Source organism: Ambystoma mexicanum, chromosome 11 (assembly GCF_040938575.1).
Source record: "Ambystoma mexicanum isolate Mex_15411 chromosome 11, UKY_AmexF1_1, whole genome shotgun sequence".
NCBI lineage: Eukaryota > Metazoa > Chordata > Amphibia > Caudata > Ambystomatidae > Ambystoma > Ambystoma mexicanum.
In genome coordinates, this window is record NC_090934.1 from 391,640,865 (window position 1) to 391,657,950 (window position 17,086).

General features: G+C 44.6%; 1 protein-coding gene across 2 annotated transcripts in view; it reads right to left on the minus strand.

The window, feature by feature from the left end:
- SLC39A13 (solute carrier family 39 member 13) overlaps positions 1 to 17,086 on the minus strand; it is a 203,246-nt gene that overhangs the window by 22,811 nt on the left and 163,349 nt on the right. For both annotated transcript variants that reach the window (XM_069623110.1, XM_069623111.1), the window contains exon 9: positions 9,220 to 9,319. In XM_069623110.1, the coding sequence (XP_069479211.1) occupies positions 9,220 to 9,319 (100 nt within the window). The remainder of the gene's footprint in view (positions 1 to 9,219; positions 9,320 to 17,086) is intronic.

Here is a 17,086-nt window from a genome sequence, read left to right on the forward strand (position 1 = left end):
CTCTGCGTCACCAGTAGCTGACTCTTTGGAGTTTGGTTGGTCTTCCCACTCAGCCTCAGCAGGGGAAGGGGAAGGGGTCACTGGGGTGACCTGGGACTGTCCTCTCAGGGACTGTCCTCTCAGGGATGTCCTTGTCCTGTGAACAGGTTTAGGTTTTAAACCTTTCTTTCACCCAGAGACTTTAGATTTCTCCTTTGTCTTTCTTTTTCCTGGGAATAGAAGGGTGGTCTTGCTGTGGACTGGGGGTAAGAGGAATCTCCTCAACCTCCCATTGAGAGTCACTCAGTGTTGCCTCTCTGGCCAATCGTTTGCTCCTGCTTCCTTTTACTGCAGGGCCTAGGGGTACTAGATACAACTCCAAGAGTTTTCAAATCATTCCTCAACAGGACTCTCCCAGGTACTTCATTCTGTACACTGACAGGTATTCTAACAGTCATATTATTGCACTGGATGAGAACTGGCAGAATAGGAACCATTTGGATAGGGCTGACTGCAAGTTTCGTTGGACCGTTTGGTGCCTTAGCCACATTCTCATGTTTGAAAATACTTTCAACCACTGTAATGCTTGCACCAGTGTCTCTAATGGCAGAGGTCTCCTGGCCATTTACAAGTACACTGTCCTAATAATATTCTGTGTTATCTGGTATGGAGTTGTACACAACCACATTCTGTTCCCACAGACCCAGGGACACTAAAGAAATACTGACTTGAACTCCAATGGGGTCTTCAGCCAGTAATTGAAAGCTACCACTTGCCATATCAACTTCATATGAACTCCCTCAGGGATAAAGCCTGAGGTGGCAGTGTGGACCCCTGAAGGTTTCCCCTTACATCTGGGTTCCCCTTTCACATGGTCAGTAGAGCCACACACAAAACAGTTCCCAAATGTTCTTTGGAATGGGGGTTTCTGACGACCTCCCTCTGGTTTAGCTCCATAGGTTTCACTAGATTTAAAAGTTTCCCCATGGTACTTACCCTTACTATGTTTGTGGCCCTTTTTTGGATGGTTGGAACTAGAATTCCCTTTCCCTCTTTCTTGTGCCGCTTCCAGTCTTTCTTTTTTTGAGTTGCCCCAGCGACCTTGTGAGTGGACCAGTTGGCTACCCACAAGCCAGCAGCCTGTGCTAGCTTTTTGGGATCAATCTCTTTTGATCAGCCAAGTGCTGTCTCAGCTCAGGAGACCCAACCATCTTCTTTAAACACTCACATACCCAGGTAGCCCAAGGGTTATCAGTAATTTTGAGGGTCCTAAACCTCTAAAGGTACCGGGAAGGAGTTTTCCCAAATCTGGCTATTAATACCAGCTTCACTGATTCAAAGTCCTCTCTCTCAATGGCGCCTAACTCCATTACAACATCACATCCATTCAGAGGGAGCCTAGAAATGAGCCAAGGGATTAAATCATTCCCACCGACTCCTTGAAGACCATATGTGTATTCTAACGTACCCAGCAAATCCAACACATTAGGTTTAGATTCACACATACTCACTGCTTCTTTGGGAAGGCGCGGCCTCTTGGGACTAGCAGACCTAGAGGACCCTGGAAGGGAAGCAGAATCAAGGGACAGTCTTTTCATATCCATCTCATGTGGCATTTCCCTCTCCCCAAGTTTGATATCTTGATGATTGGCTTCAGTTGAGCATTCAACTTTTTGAACTCCAACTCTAACTTCATTCTTTCAAGAGAAACATATTCTGGGCTTAATGTTGGACCTTGTGGGGTCCCAATGCAAACAGACAGAGGCAAAAGGGCAGGTTGTGGCAGAGAGGGGCTCTCTTCCTGAGACTCCTCTGGCTCCTCTTGCAGATTGGAGTTAGTCTCTAAACTCATCATCATTTTCCACATTACTTGGGATAGTAGGTGTTACAGGCCTACTACCCAAACATTGGTGATTCAACAACCTTGCAATCAATTTACATTTCTTTCCTTTTACAGGCAGACCCCTGATTTTGCACATATCCTTCAGTTGATCTACTGTCAGAACAATCAGGGCTGCCTCATCAAAGGTATCCATATTTGGCATGATACAATTGCTTCACTTTTTGATGGAGCATAGCCTTGTGGCTGGTTTAGTAGGGTACAAGTACAGCAAATAATCAATTTAACCACCCTACACAAATCCTCACCGCCTGCCACCAGTGTTAGGCAAGAATTGGAGTAGTAACCCTGTGGGAGACTACACAATCCTGGTCCTCTTGGTTTTAGGTAGCCCACCTATTGGTATAGGTCTTTACTACACAAGTTGGTAGTGTGACTGAGCAGCCAGACTTATCGCAAGAGGGGTAAATGTGAGCTGTAGAGCTGCAGCATCGGAATACACAAATACAAGTATCCAAATAACACTTACAATCAAGGTTCTCTAGTAAAATAATTATTTAAGGGTCAGTTTTAAATAAGCATTCTTTAAAAAGGACAATGTGCAACGATAAAAATACACTTCAAATACTTTCTCAGAATCAAGGTCAAGCAAGTAGATAATCTTTAGAGATGCTTCATACACACTTCCTACACCCTGAGGTGACTTCACTAACTAGGATATTAATGGCATTTATACATCACTTTGGCACTTGGTAACATTCTGAGGTTGGTAGAAAGGAAAGGTTAAGGGAAGGAAAAAGGTTAACAGGTTCTCAGAGCATGTGAGCAGTTTTCAATCTCCCAATGAAGTCTAGATAAAACCTTTACCAGCAAGGTTAGTTAAAAAACCAATGCATCACCTATGAGGGATAGTTCGAATCAAAGTCAATGGACGAGAAACGTTTGCAGGGAGCCAGGACAGCCAGAGTCAATTGGAGCAAAGTCTATGGAGCAAAGTCTGTCTATGGAGCAAAGTCTGTCTATGGAGCAAAGTCTGTCTATGGAGCAAAGTCTATCTATGGAGCAAAGTCTATCTATGGAGCAAAGTCTATCTATGGAGCAAAGTCTATGGAGCTGAGGCACTTCTTAGATAGCAAAAAGTATTGCACAAAGTTAGAGAATTGTTGTAGAAAATCACTGTTGGGCCACAAGCTGTTACACTTGTGAAAGTTAGAGCTAGAATCAACTCTAGAAAAGCAGTTACTGCAAATCTCAACCAAGAAAAGCAAGCTACAGAAAAAGAGGCAAGTACCCCTTAGTCAGAACAGTACCTTAGGTTTGAAGAAAAGGATCCAGCTAGCTTCTGTCTTGGTTGCAGTGTTGCAGATCCTGTGTTCCTTGGCCTCAGTCGTGGGGACAAGAGGGAGGACGCCTGGAGGACTCCTGCACAGCAGTTCGGAGGTCGGCAGCAGCTACGGGCGCTTTTCAATTCAGCGGCGCTTTGCGGTTTCAGAGTGCGGGAAACGGCATCATTGCAGATCTTGGACACCGGTTGGGCTTCCTTCACTCCTTGAGTCCAGCACTCTGGTGAGTTGACTAGAGCTTGGGTTGCCCTGCTTCAGGAGGGTCCTCAGGAGACTCCTGGAGCTTTTGGCTGGTTTACAGACGTTGCACTAGACTATGGATTTCACAACCCCCAGGTACTCCGTTCCAGCAGCAGCAAAGAAGTACAGCCAGTTGGGGAAGGTCTTCCAACAAAGTCAGTCTCTGGGTTAGTTGGTCCCACTAACCCAAGGGAAGAAGTCGTCCTCTCCGGAGCTTCTCTTGTCGCTTCGGAAAAGGAGTTTCAGCACAGCAGCAGGACTTCACTGGGCAGTTCAACAGTCCATGAGGATGCAGCAAGCTTCTCTTCACGATTCCTTCATTGGATGTTTCGTCCAGTGGTCGACACTGCCTTCAGTCCAAAAAGCCTCACCTTTTATGCAAGTTTCTCAGATTCATGCACAGCCTAGCTGTCACTCACACAGCAGGATGGCTGTCCAGCCAGGACAGCCAGCCAATCAGGACTGGGTGCATTCAGGTAACCAAGGAGACTGAGGACAGTGAGTTTCAGGCACCTCCCTCACTTCCTGCCCTGCCAGACACACTGGAGTCAGAGGCCAGATTCAGTACTGAAGCCTGCCAAAAGCAAAACGAACAAGGGCTTAAGCCTGGCGCAGAGTAAAACCCAAGAAAGACCTCACAAACAAGAAATGGCAAAAAAGTTTTGACACAATGTTCACCCATGGGTGCTATACTGCGGCTAAGGATTCAGCCTGCGGTACAAAAGCACAAAGGTAAGAAAATTGAACCACTGCCACCAGCTATTTAAAATAGTGAGGGTAACATAACATTTTTTACATGAGTAAGTAGAAAAAGTGGCTACCAAGTAACCCCCCAGCACTCCACATAAGATAGTGTGTGCTTGATCTACAGAGAGAAAAGGTAAGTAAAGTCAATTTCACTTTACTATTCTTGGGAACAGTAGTTCTCACAAGAAAATTTATCTAAACCTTCAGAGAAATCTGAAGGTGCTGTGTGTCACCATACAAAAAGTAGATGCCTATGGAGTTTGTCAGACTCCAAGGAAACAGATAATCCAAATCAGATCAAAATGCATGAGAGACTGAGAAAAAGAATTCACTCTCTTCAGGGTGAAAATTAAAAAGTCCTTAAATCCAGCAAAAGAACTGGTGGTCTCTAGGATTGAAAGGAATTTGCACAGAAATGAGAATTCTCCCAAACACTGTCCCCACCTCCACTAGGTTTGAGGGTAAGTGCTTACCAACGCTGCCCATAACCACTCTACTTCTTGAGATACTGCTGTCAATGTTTCTCTGGGCTGCTGCCTGCAGTGCTAAATCCATGCTCTCTATTCAAGAGAGGCGGCGGGTGTCTCTGTGATGCAGTCAGGCACTTTGCTACTTGCGCGTAGTTGGAAGTTCGATTCTTCTGTTCTTCCCGTGTGCTTTCGCCGTCACTGCTACTCCTCTTCCGTTCAGTCCAGGGCAGCACCTCCTTTCCCTCTGCCTTCTACTTTCACCAGTCTTTTACCTGCTTAAATAACTCTTCTTTCAGTCTCCGCTACTCCCACCTCCCAATCTACTGCTATCACTCCGGCTACTACTACTTCGAGAATCAATGTTTCGTCCCTCTTCTGTTTTTATTGGACAAATATTCTCAGTAGTTGGGGAACAACTAAAACGTTGTTGATTCTTATCTATTTTATCTGTGGAGGGCCTCTTCATCCTAGTACTACCCATTCTTGCCACTGGTGTTGGTCTGCACAAGTGTCTTGCTTGTTATGGCAAAACATTTTTTTTTTCAAAAAGAGTTTAGATTAGTATGTTATTGTAGACACTTTCGGTCATGTGTATTAAATAATGCTCATTGGTGAAAAAAAACGAAGTCATTCTTGGATTCGTCATAGGGGTTAACATTGTATCCCCTGTCTCACTGCCCCTGTAACATTTCTGTTACAGTAACAAGCACACCTGAATGACTGGTGGCAGTGGATGTGGCCTACCGACCTTAGTGTTATTTTTACCCGCAGTCTGTGCTTACAGTCACAGTAATGCACAGAAGGATCACCATTGACCCAAAATGGTGACTGTTTTCTTTTTTTTCGCCATTTCTTGTTTGCTTGTCCTTTCTTGGTCCTTCTGCCGTGCTGGGTTGGGGAGGTCCTGGTTGGACTTTTGCTTTCGGTGGGAATCCTTTAAGAAGCCCGCCAAGGCTCCAGAGTGTCTGCGAGGACAAGAAGCAGGGGAGGATCCCAAAACTCTGCTCGTCTTCGTCTTCTGGCATGCCTGCCTGGAACCAGTTCCAATGGGGAGACTAGCTGGCCTCAAAGGACAGCCACCCCCCAAAGCTTGAATGTAGCATGAGTGCCGATTGGCTGGGTTTCTGGATAAAAGGCGGACCTGGTGCACAGACAGTCGACCACTGCAACAGAGGATCCGAAGACGACAACCAGAGATGCCTGCAGCACCTTCTGGCAACCGGATAAGCCTGTTGTAGTGACCGCTGCTGTCCTGACCAAGTTTTTGAATCGACAGGGAAGCTCCGAAGAGGACTACTTCTTCCTTGGACTGGTGGGCATAATCAGTCCCAAGATGACCTGCAATTTGAGCCATCCCACGATGACCTGCGATCTTCCTGGGCTGCAAACAGTCAACACCCTGGTACCTGCGACCATCCTGCAGTGCATTGTCTTCCGAAGAACAAATCCTCCCGAAACCTTGGTACACTCCTTCTGGACCGCCAGAGGCAAGATTACACTCCTCAAAGTCCCCTCACCACAGTGCAGGATCGAGCAAGTGAACCGAATCGACTGGGCAGTAACCATTCTTTATTGGTGTCTGTGAAAAGGCGCCAAAACCACAGATCTGCGCTCGAGCACAAAGAATCCTTTGCTTGTGGTCCCTTATCTCGACTGCTGCTGCAAAACCCCTCCAAGAGTCCCTCCTTTCATCACCATGACCAAAGAACAGGAGACTGGGTCTGCAGTTGCTGCATCGTTAAAGCGTCCGGCTTCATCATATTTATCGCTCCTCAAGTACTGTGGGACTCGTGGTAATGCTTGCCTTGAGTCATTCGGTCGCTCCTTTGCTGCTGGTGTGCCGATTCCAGCATTTGAGTGTTCGCCCATACACGTTCGCCCAGGCCTAAGGTTTGTGCGCATTCAGGGAGCCTTTTTCCGAAATCCCTGGAACCTTTTTAATCAACAAAAGCTTGCTACTTATTTGTAACTCAAGAATTCTCTGGAACGTTGACTTTTCTAAAGCTGTGCCTTACATGCGTTTCCCTCCACTTTGACTTTGAAGAACTCATACCTAGATAGGGACGGACTGCTAAATTCTTTAGGCATCTGAAACGTATTAAAAGTCTTGAAAAGTGCTTACCTGCTATTGTTGGTCTTGTTGATTCAGTTTACTTCTACAACTGAATATTTTGAGTTACTAGAACAGTTGTTTTACTTACCTTTTTGCATTCATTAACCTTATCAGTTTTTACATTCACCTGAATTATTGTATTGGTTTTCTCTTGTGCCTAATGAGCTTTGAAATATTACTTACCCATGTGAAGATTTATCTTTGCCTTGTGTACATATAAAATAAATAACTGTTTTGATATAACTCAACTGTGTAAGTGTTTCTTTGGGACTATGTATATTCTAAGTTGTCTGTGCTAACCTACAGCTCACATCTCTCCTAAAATAAGCCTGGCTGCCCTGTCATACTACCAAACCCTTGAGTGGTACAGGCCTATGCTAGAAGCTGGAGCACTGTATACCAAGGGGACAGTTTCATAAAGTCTTACCATGGATGGACTTAAGAAAAACTCCCTAACAATATGCAAGAAGAAAGGAGTTAAAACACAATACACAATCTTATTATAAGCTTCTACACATTAAAAGCCCTTCCTTTACAAGATGAGCTGGGGCCTAGTGCCCTTAGATTTATAAATCCCAATGAAGCCCTTTGCAGGAGGCTAGGAGTCCTTAAGGTAGTCTGCACAAGTGTGGCAAAGCCAACAGGTCGTTTTTAAGTGTTTAAGGTTGAAGACCAATAGCAGTAATATTCTTAGGAGAACCTTTCCCAATCCAACCACTTTAGGGGAATCCTAGGAGAGGATCCTTTACCAAAACTCCACTGATCACGGCCGGTCAATTGCGAGGTAGGACAAGGACTTTAACTCCTGTTAAACCCTATGGATGAAAAGGGTGCCACCGGGAGGTGGAGGGGGATTTAGGTACAGCTAGTCAGCAGTTCAGCACTCTGGCAGGACAGTGCTGGACCGCTGGAAGACCCTGGAATGGTGAAGAAAGGACCACCATGTTGTCGATGACCCCAGTGGACCACCAGGATATGATGCAGGCAGAAACCAGCGATGGCCACTGCAATGAAACAGTGGAAGTCTATCCTTGTGTTGGAAACAAAGAATCTGGTCCTGCGAGACCCCTCTTCATGCAGGAGAGCAGGAACTGATTTGCAAGTTGAGGGTCTGCAGAGTTCCAATTCCGAACTTAGGACGGTGACTGATGTAGTGAGGTAGCCGCCAAGAAGGCTGGTCAGCACACAGGATAGTTTCTGGGATGTTTCTGAAGGCAACCAAGGGCATGATCTTCAAACAGTGGTTGAATCAACGATGAAAGCCTTCTGGATATCCGCAAAGGAGAAGGGTATAGTAGGGACAGTTGAAGATAATGCTGAGCTCCAGGTCTTCAGCAGGATGCTTCTCTTTGAAGGGGTCATGGCTTCAACAACTCTCTAAGGAAGAAGTCCAAAATACAAGATGGCCAAAGGACAGGGTGAAATCTTTTGGCAGAGCCATTTTAGGTACTCTATGGAATTATGCTGTCAAATGCAAAACGATCTGAAGAATGAATACAGGAGTCCTTATCATCCACGATTCGAGCTGGAGTCGCCACAAAGCCCATCAATGGAAATGATCTGCACCATTTAAACTGACAGGGGCTGTCCAAACATGGACAATCTCTGGCCACCACATCTACCAAGAAACAGATATACTTTTGCCAGGATGTGGACTGTGACCAGACAATCTCAGCCCCCACATCCAGCCACAAACATACCACTGCTTTGCCTGGAAAAGCTGAGGTTTTATCCAGGAAAGGGCATGGCATATATGGCAAATTCGGCCGGAGAGGACAGGAAGAAGTCCAAAATACAAGATGGCCAAAGGACAGGGTGAAATCTTTTGGCACAGCCATTTAAGGTACTCTAAGGCATTATGCTGTCAAATGCAAAAGTGCACATGAGAATATAAAAAATTAAAGAGGTATAAAATATCCACTGCCACTAGACGTTCTTGGAAACATCATGCAAGTAACCATAGTTGCAAAAGACCAAGTTAAAACGTACTTCTGCACCTCACTAAAGTGATGTATGCAGTTTAAGTAAACCAGGAATTCATGATGGGGAACATCCCTGCACTGATATCCATACCGACGTATTAGGGCCCACAAAACCGATTGAGTTTAGCAAGGTAAGTAGTTCCCTCCAAAAGTCGGTTCATGTTCAAATCAAAAAGTTGGGGGATTCCATAGAGGACTATGAAGGGAAAGCAGAAAAAAGACAACATCTTTCCTAACAGTGGCGATGTTACCCTTAGACCCCAGGATGCCCCAACTTCCACGTATTACTTTACAAATAATTCATGGGCTTATCTCCAAGGGCTCAATTAGGATTCATAGGACAAAAGAGCAATTACCTCCATCAAGAAACATGATTAAAGAGGCAATTGCATCACCATCACAAGATGTTACACTGCACGACTTGTACTAATCGATACTCCCTTGTTTTACCATGCACTCGTATTATCGTGGGACAGGCATAGAATGGTCACCAAGCACAACTTACCAAGGATTCTCCTCCTCCAAGAGATCAGGCACAACGTTCACCAGTGCAATGTAGAGGAATCCCCCAGATGTGAATGGCAGAATCCAGGCTATGGTTTCACCTACATAAAAAGAGACTAGAACCATAAATACCAACAGTAAAGTGGAAAATGCATGAACAAAGTGTGTATATGACTAGAATCCTAGCTAATATCGGCAAATACTTTCCAATGAATGGTAAACATGCACTCCTATCTGGAAGAACTTAACTTTTTGTTTTCAGGGAACAACCAGAGGCTTTTAGACAAGGCTCTTCATATCACTTCCTTTTCATGATAGATACTCTACATGGTCTTCAACGTTACCCTAGCATACTCCGCTCTGGTGTGTTAGGACAGTTTTTCTGAAGTCCAACTAAGGGCTTAGTAAAACCATTCAATTGAGACAGTACAAGACCCCACTCTTAGTATAAGGCTGTATCACCGGAGTACATGGTAGCTTAGACCGAGCAGCCAGGCTTATCTTAGGAGGGAAAGAGGACTGTAGAAATAGTACAAACAATTGTATTATACGTATGGTCCAAAGAAACACTGATACACTATGTATTGTTAAAGATCAAGCGTTTATATTATATAGAAGCAGACCAATAGATTCCTGATTAAGTACTATCAAAAAGCATATAAACACATTATAAAACACAACACCATGCTTTAAAGTTCACAGACCAACGCGGAGACCTTATTTAGAACACCTAACAATATTTCTAGTTAAGTCGGACATTTGTATACACATTCAGTATAGGGAACACATATTCTTGGGGAATAAAACCATAAGTTACTTTCAGTAATACAAGGGTAGTAGACCCTGTCAGGTATGCAGTGACACAACAAGGAAATCACAGTCAACCAACTTCCAAAAATACTTTTCTGAATAGTGGAACACAGATTCAAGGAACAGTATATACCTCTACTACTTTTGTGATGCCACACAGTTATACTAGGTGAGTAAGACCTTTTTGGGGTAATATACAATTACAGCTGCTTTTTTAGCTAAGTGGATCACAGGCTAAAATAAGATGCTCCGGGCAAATCAAGGTCAGCTACACCTAAAGAAACACTTTTCAGGAATGGCACACCACTATTCTAGGCAGGTAAAACCTAATGTTGCAACATACTATTACAGCTGCTTTTTAAGATCGGTGGAACACAGATTGAGAAGCAATAATAACTTGTTTTAGGATGGCACACACCTAACACAAGGTAAGTAAAAAATATATACTTTTTAAAGGGGCTATCAGCAACTTAAAAGACAAGTATAACCTTAGGCGGACACTCATTCACCTATCCTAACAGGAATAGTAAAGTGAAACTAACATTACTTTTGGGAGTGGGGGGGGGAGAAATAAGCACAACCAATTCACAGGTGAGTAAATTAACTTTATATGTACTTTTCAGAATAGTGCAACACATATATTCAAGCTAAGTACTAACTTTTGTAACTGTTCACTCAGAGTTACAGTTACCAACTAACTTCTTTTACAAGTAACTTTGCGCACTTATTATTCTTTTCAAGGCAAACCCCCTTTCATATCCAGTCCATCCCTTATTCTATGCCATGAATTCACACAGAGGCAATAGAGGGACCCTAGTGGTCTAGATGCCGGCTGTACGCAGGTTGATATAGGATTCAGTTGTAGGCAAAGTCAGAGTTCCAGAGGAAGACTGTTCAAACAAGTAAGTATTTCACTTTAAAGAAGGGGGTCCAGGGACTTAGAGGATTCCGCAGTGGGCCTGGGTGAACGGGATGAGTGCCCCTCCCCCCCCCAATCACAGATAACAACCCAAAGCTATACAGAAATCACAAAGGCTTAAGGTAGGTAAAATACCACAGCCAACACAGTACCTCAGCACAGAAGAAGAGTTGCATAAGGAAGACTTCAGGATCTGCAGCCAAAAACCCGGTCGATAGATTCCTTTGTCAATAAGACGGAAGACAGGACTTTGTAAGGACTTTTGCAGCAGGTATCACAGGAGAAGGTTCCAGGCAAGAGTTTCCTTGCAGCTGGATGCGGCTGTAGTTTTGGCGCTTTTTCAGGAGCACAGAAGATTGCTGGTCGGATTGTCGTCATTTACAAGGTCCAGCACTCTGGTGAGGGGATTCAGACCTTAATCGTGCCTCTGGAGATCCAGCATGATATCAAGTTTCAGCGAGATTCGGAAGACCGTGCACCGCCAGATGGCTCGAGGTCCCAGGGTATTGTGGTTTTTTGCAGCACAACGTGGGATAGCTCAAAATGCAGGTCTTCTTGAGTCTAGTGGGTTTCACCAGGCTCTGGGTCGGGGTCATTGTTTTTGGAGTCCCCAGGTCGATTGGGAGGAAGGGCTGCAACAGGCTCCCGTTACACAGCAGGTTCTCAAGTGGCTGGAAATAGTCACGGCTGTGGTTTGGTTTCTTCATCTTCCTCTTTTGTTTTGGTTCCAGTGGTCGACTACCTCTTCAGCTTCCAGGATCAGACTTTGATGCAGGAACCCAACCAATCAAACAGCCATGCAACATTCAAACTTGGGGGGTTGACAGTCCTTTCAGGATAGCGAGTCTTCCAGTTTGAACTGGGTTCCCACAGTCAGGCTGGAAGACAAAGGGCTGCAGAGTTCTGGACTCCTCCCTCGCTTCCTGCCTTCACAGACACTCTGGAGGATTCCCTGCCGAAGATAAAAATCACACAAAGGAATTTCCCACCCTGGATGTCAGGAGAAGGGAGAAAGGACAACCAACACGGAAACGGTGGAAAAAGAAGACGGGGGCATTTTGGTAAAATGAGCACCCATGGGTGCATTTACCAGGACTGTGGAAGCAGCCCATGGGGAAAAAGGTGCACCCAATTAATAAAAAACGTTCACTGCCAGCAGCCATTAAAAGCAAGTTTGCCCTTGTAACATAAATGTTACACTTACAATGATAAAGGGGATACTCAGTATCTCCCCAGCACTCCACATAGGGTGGGGGGTGTTGGTCCCACCTAATAAAATGTAAAAAGGATCCAAAGATCCTTTCTTCCCTTGGGAAATGTAGCTCTCACAAGGTTAGCCAAGTTTAAAGGGGAGCCCCTAGGGCAGCCCAGCAACAATAGGCACTTACTGCCCAAATATTTTCAACAAGGTGCCTTTTAAAAGACACTATGAAGAGTCTTAAAAATGACACCCATGAAAAGAGTAAGACTCAAGTGTGGAAAAAGTATCCCACTCACTGAGGTGTAGGGCCAAATCTACAAGTTCAGCAAAAAGATCAGGGGTTGACACAGTTCAGGAAGATTTATCATTGATATGAAAATCTTACCCAACATAGTGCTGCCATGTACTATTCACCGTTTTTACATCATACATTTACTCAGGGATGTCGGCAACTTTCACGGCACCTTTGGAAAATATTTCGGAATGCCAATGAGTATCACCTTCGAGGCTCATATTATGTACTCATCACTGAATTAGATTTCATTTAAAACCCTAACCTTTTCCAACCTATCATGTCTCATTGCTTTGCTAAAGTTTTGCATAACAAGCACTGACAGAAACATAATTTGGCAGAGTGGTTTAGGAATTCAGCCAAAGGTGATGGGAAACATATGGAGGACCGTGAAGAGGATGGGAAGCATTTGGTTTTACACATTGAACATATAGGCAACGAAGAGTCGGACCCAAACCAATTAAAATGTATATGAATTGATGGCAAGGGTTTAGGGTAATACAGTCTTACTGTATACCATACTATCAAAAGAGGGATATAGATAAGTACTGATATAGTATTTGATATTGGTTAAAACAGAAATCAAATCAGGAGCATTCAGAATGATGAAAATTGACTTGGTTGGGGATCGCAATCCAAGATGACATTTGGGTACATGGCAAGAATCTAGTTAAGCATGACAAGCTATGAAGGACAGTTTTGACGAGAGTGGTGGAGTTTGGGCTGACAGTAAACTAAAGAGTCAATTGGGTTGGGGAACATGCAATAGTATTTGCATAGGATATCGAGATTGAACTTGCAAAGTTAAAAAGGACCTCAACCCAAGAATAAGGAGTAACTAAGTTCGTTCCTGTACCCGAGAGAATACAATTTCAAATATTTCAGTTTAGGTAGGAGCTTTGCAACGTATAATGAAGGAAGCTGTAACCTTTGAATGAACAGAGTATAGAACAAGTGACTGGTGAGCTATTTCTGGCATTTCAGTGTGCCAACAGGGTTGAGGGTCCATCTTCTCTCAAATGGTAGATACCAAAGAGCAAGTCTTGAAAGAATCAGAAACACATTATTCCACAGTGGAGCAAGGGGCTTTATTTATCTATTTATTGTGCATTTGTTCTGACAAGCATTTGAAATAAACCTGTTTCAGTAACTCTTTGCAACCCTTGCTCGTTCCCCAGCCACCTTGCAAGACCAGGTGCGTGTTGGTTTCATTTGTCTTTATTTTTGGAGCGTTTTTCAGCCTTCACCCCCAATACCCCCATCTACCATGCACCCAGCCCAAATCACTTCCTCTTTCATCCAAAGCATGCCCCCTCTTCTCTCCATCTTGCTACCAACTTCAGTGACTCCAACGGCGTTCCTGTGGTAACAGGATTACACTTCCCCCTAAAAGCACTTCACTCGTGAATCCCACCAAAGACGAAATGAACGAAGGGACCAAACCTGGTTTGACGCGCAGAGTAAATCTCATGAAGAAACTTTCCACAAAGAAATGGCCAAAGAAGAAGACTGGGGCCATTTTGACAAACATGGCATTCTTGGGTGCTTTACTGCAGCTGTGAAAGCAGCCTGCGGTAAAAGCGCTCCACGGTAGTTAAAAGCAAACCAGTGCCACCAGCCATTCATCAGGAAAGAGTAACAAAATTGTTACATGAGAAGCTAGACAAAGGGGATACTAAGTAACCCCTTCAGCACCCCATTGTAAGGTAGTGTGTGCTGAGTCTAGAAAGTTACAAGTGTAAGTCAAGTCAATTTCACTTCACTGCTCTTGGAAACAGTAGCTTTTTCCAAGAGAAGGTATTTAAACCTTGGGGAAATCTGAAAGACTTCCCTGTGCCACTGCACTGAAGGTGCTGTGTGACAAAAGATGATGCCTATGGAGTGTTCAAATCACATAAAAAATACATGAGAGTGTGGGGAAAAGGGTCTCACTCTCTCCAGGTAAAAAATTCAAGTCCTCAAAATCCAGCAAAGTTGCTGGGGGTCTCCAAGGTAGAGAGGAACTAGTACATGTATCAGAATTCTCCCTAAGACCCCTCTTCCCCAATTCTCCAATGCTCTGGTCATCAAGAAGAGACAAGGTAGGCAAAGAATCGCAGGAACAAACTACAGGGCCCCCCTATCAAATACAGCGCACCCAAAAACAGAACCCCACAACACACAAAGCAATGTAAATTGCTGTAGCAGGATAAAGAACAACAAGAGAACACTGCCAACTCAGCATCTTTTCATGGACTAAAAACCCTCATGGTCAATTAATTGATTGTCATGAACATGGACTGATTGCGATTTCGTTATATTCCCCTGTGTTTTTATGTCTGTTAGTTTTGCCTAGCGCTACTATGCCCATGGGTTCGTCTCATGTGCCATATAAATATAACTAAATAAGCACTTCTACTGAAGTCCAACAGCCACTGCAACCCTTTTTTAGTATATTTAGTATATGGTTGCCTATAGCTCCCCTAGGACAAGGTTGCTTTCAGCAACCCGTTTTGGCCATAGGTTGATTAGATCACACTACTACAGAGAGTAGGTTGGTGGCAGACGCAATTTACTTCAGACTTTGCCAAATACAGCGCTCTGCCAATTTCTCTATTTTTGTTACTTGTTTTTATTAATTTTCGACTGATATCAGGCTTATATATATATATATATATCCCAATTTGCAACATTTACAGCACAATTTAAACTGCAACGCAATGCCCTCCCTGCCCCCCCCAAGGAATGACATGCATAACTCACCGTGATAGCATTTCTGATGATTGAATCTGCTTAGATTCACATGCTGTGCATATAGTCCAACAACTAATGGAAATAGCGGAGCATTGCATCTTTTCTTCAAAGATCGAAAGCGATGTCGACATGGGCATGTCTAACACTATCCCTAACATGACTTGTAGTGTACCCAAAATCTCTAACGCGTTGAGGTCCCACTGGTTGTTTTTTCTGCCGTCAGGAAGCCGTATGGTCTGCATGAGCAAGAACAGAAGAGAGAAGGTGTAAGAAGTATAGGTTCCTTCTACTCCATGAAGGGAGGCAGGGTGGGTACATGTGAATCTAAGCAGATACAATCATCAGAAATGCTATTACGGTGAATAATGCATGTCTTCTGATGCTTGTGGATCTGCTTAGAACACATGCTTTGCTTTGACTAGCGAGCAGTACCCAAAGATGGTGGTGGGATGTGTGACCTAACAGTAGCAAAGAGATGTCTTAGCACTGCTTGTCCCACCTGAGAATCCGACCTAGAGTGTATATCCAGGCAGCAGTGTTGTATAAAGGTGCGTACAGAACTCCAGGTTGCTGCTTTGCAAATGGAATCTAGAGGAACATTTGCAATGAATGCCATGGTAGCCCCTGTGCCCCGAGCAGAGTGTGCTCTGGGCATGAAGGGTAGATCTCTCTTGGCAAGAGTGTAACACAGTTTGATGCAGTTTACGATCCACTTGCAAATAGCCGATTTAGAAACAGGGTCCCCTTCTCTACCAGCTGCCACTGAAATGAAGAACTGGTTTGTTTTTCTTCGTGGCTTTGTCTTTTCCAGATAGCAGATAACCACTCTCCTTACATCCAGTGTGTGGAGGATTCTTTCTGCCACATTAGTGGGGTTCTGGAAAAAGGTGGGTAGTTCTATAGACTGGTTTCCATGGAACTTACATTTGGGTGCAAAGTGAGGGTGTGTGCGTAAAACCACCTCGTCTTTGTGAATCGTGACGAATGGGTCCTGAACTGGAAGGGCCTGCAGATCACCAACTCTCCTTGTAGAGATGATCACCACCAGGAAGGCGATCTTGTAGGCAAGTGCTTTACACTAGCCTTGTGCATTGGTTCAAAGGGCGGTCCCATACGGCTGATAAGAACATTCAGGTCCCACCCGGGAGCTGGTTTGGAGATACAGGGATGAAATCTCTTCACCCCTTCCATACAGATATGATATATGATATGGCATTTGTAACGAACCTATACACAAGTGTTTCAAGGCGCGACGAGGCAGGGGGGGGCAAGGGGAGACAGACAACGATCCTACTAGGCCAGGTGTCATTCAGATCGCGCAAGGGTAGAAGGGACTGGGGAAAGTGCAAGGGGAAGGGGAGAGGGGGAAAGGTGCTGTACATGGTTAGTAGAATACAAGATAAATAATAGGGCCAGCTGGTGGCAAGTGCAAGGAAAGTGCAGTACATGGTTAGTAGAATACAAGATAAATAATAGGGCCAGCTGGTGGCAAGTGCAAGGAAAGTGCAGTACATGGTTAGTAGAATACAAGATAAATAATAGGGCCAGCTGGTGGCAAGTGCAAGGTAAGTGCCGGGAGAAGGGGCTGTAGGATACAGAGACAGTCCCGTAGTGCAGGTAGGCAGTGCAGGGAAGAGTGGCTGGGCCAAGGACCGAGATCGGTGAGTGGCCCAGTAGCAGATTCAGTGCAGGTTCAGTGATTTTAGCAGGGGAGAGAGGGAGAGAAAGCGGAGGCAAAGAGGAAGGTTTTGAGGTGCTTCCGGAACCGGAGATGGTTCTCCTCAAGTTTCAGGGAGGCAGGAAGGCTGTTCCAGAGGGAGGCCCCTGCTGCGGAGAGAGATCTACCCCCAGCTCGTTGCTTGGAGAAGCGGCTGACCCTGAGGTAGTTGGAGGTGGATGAGCGAAGAGCTCGA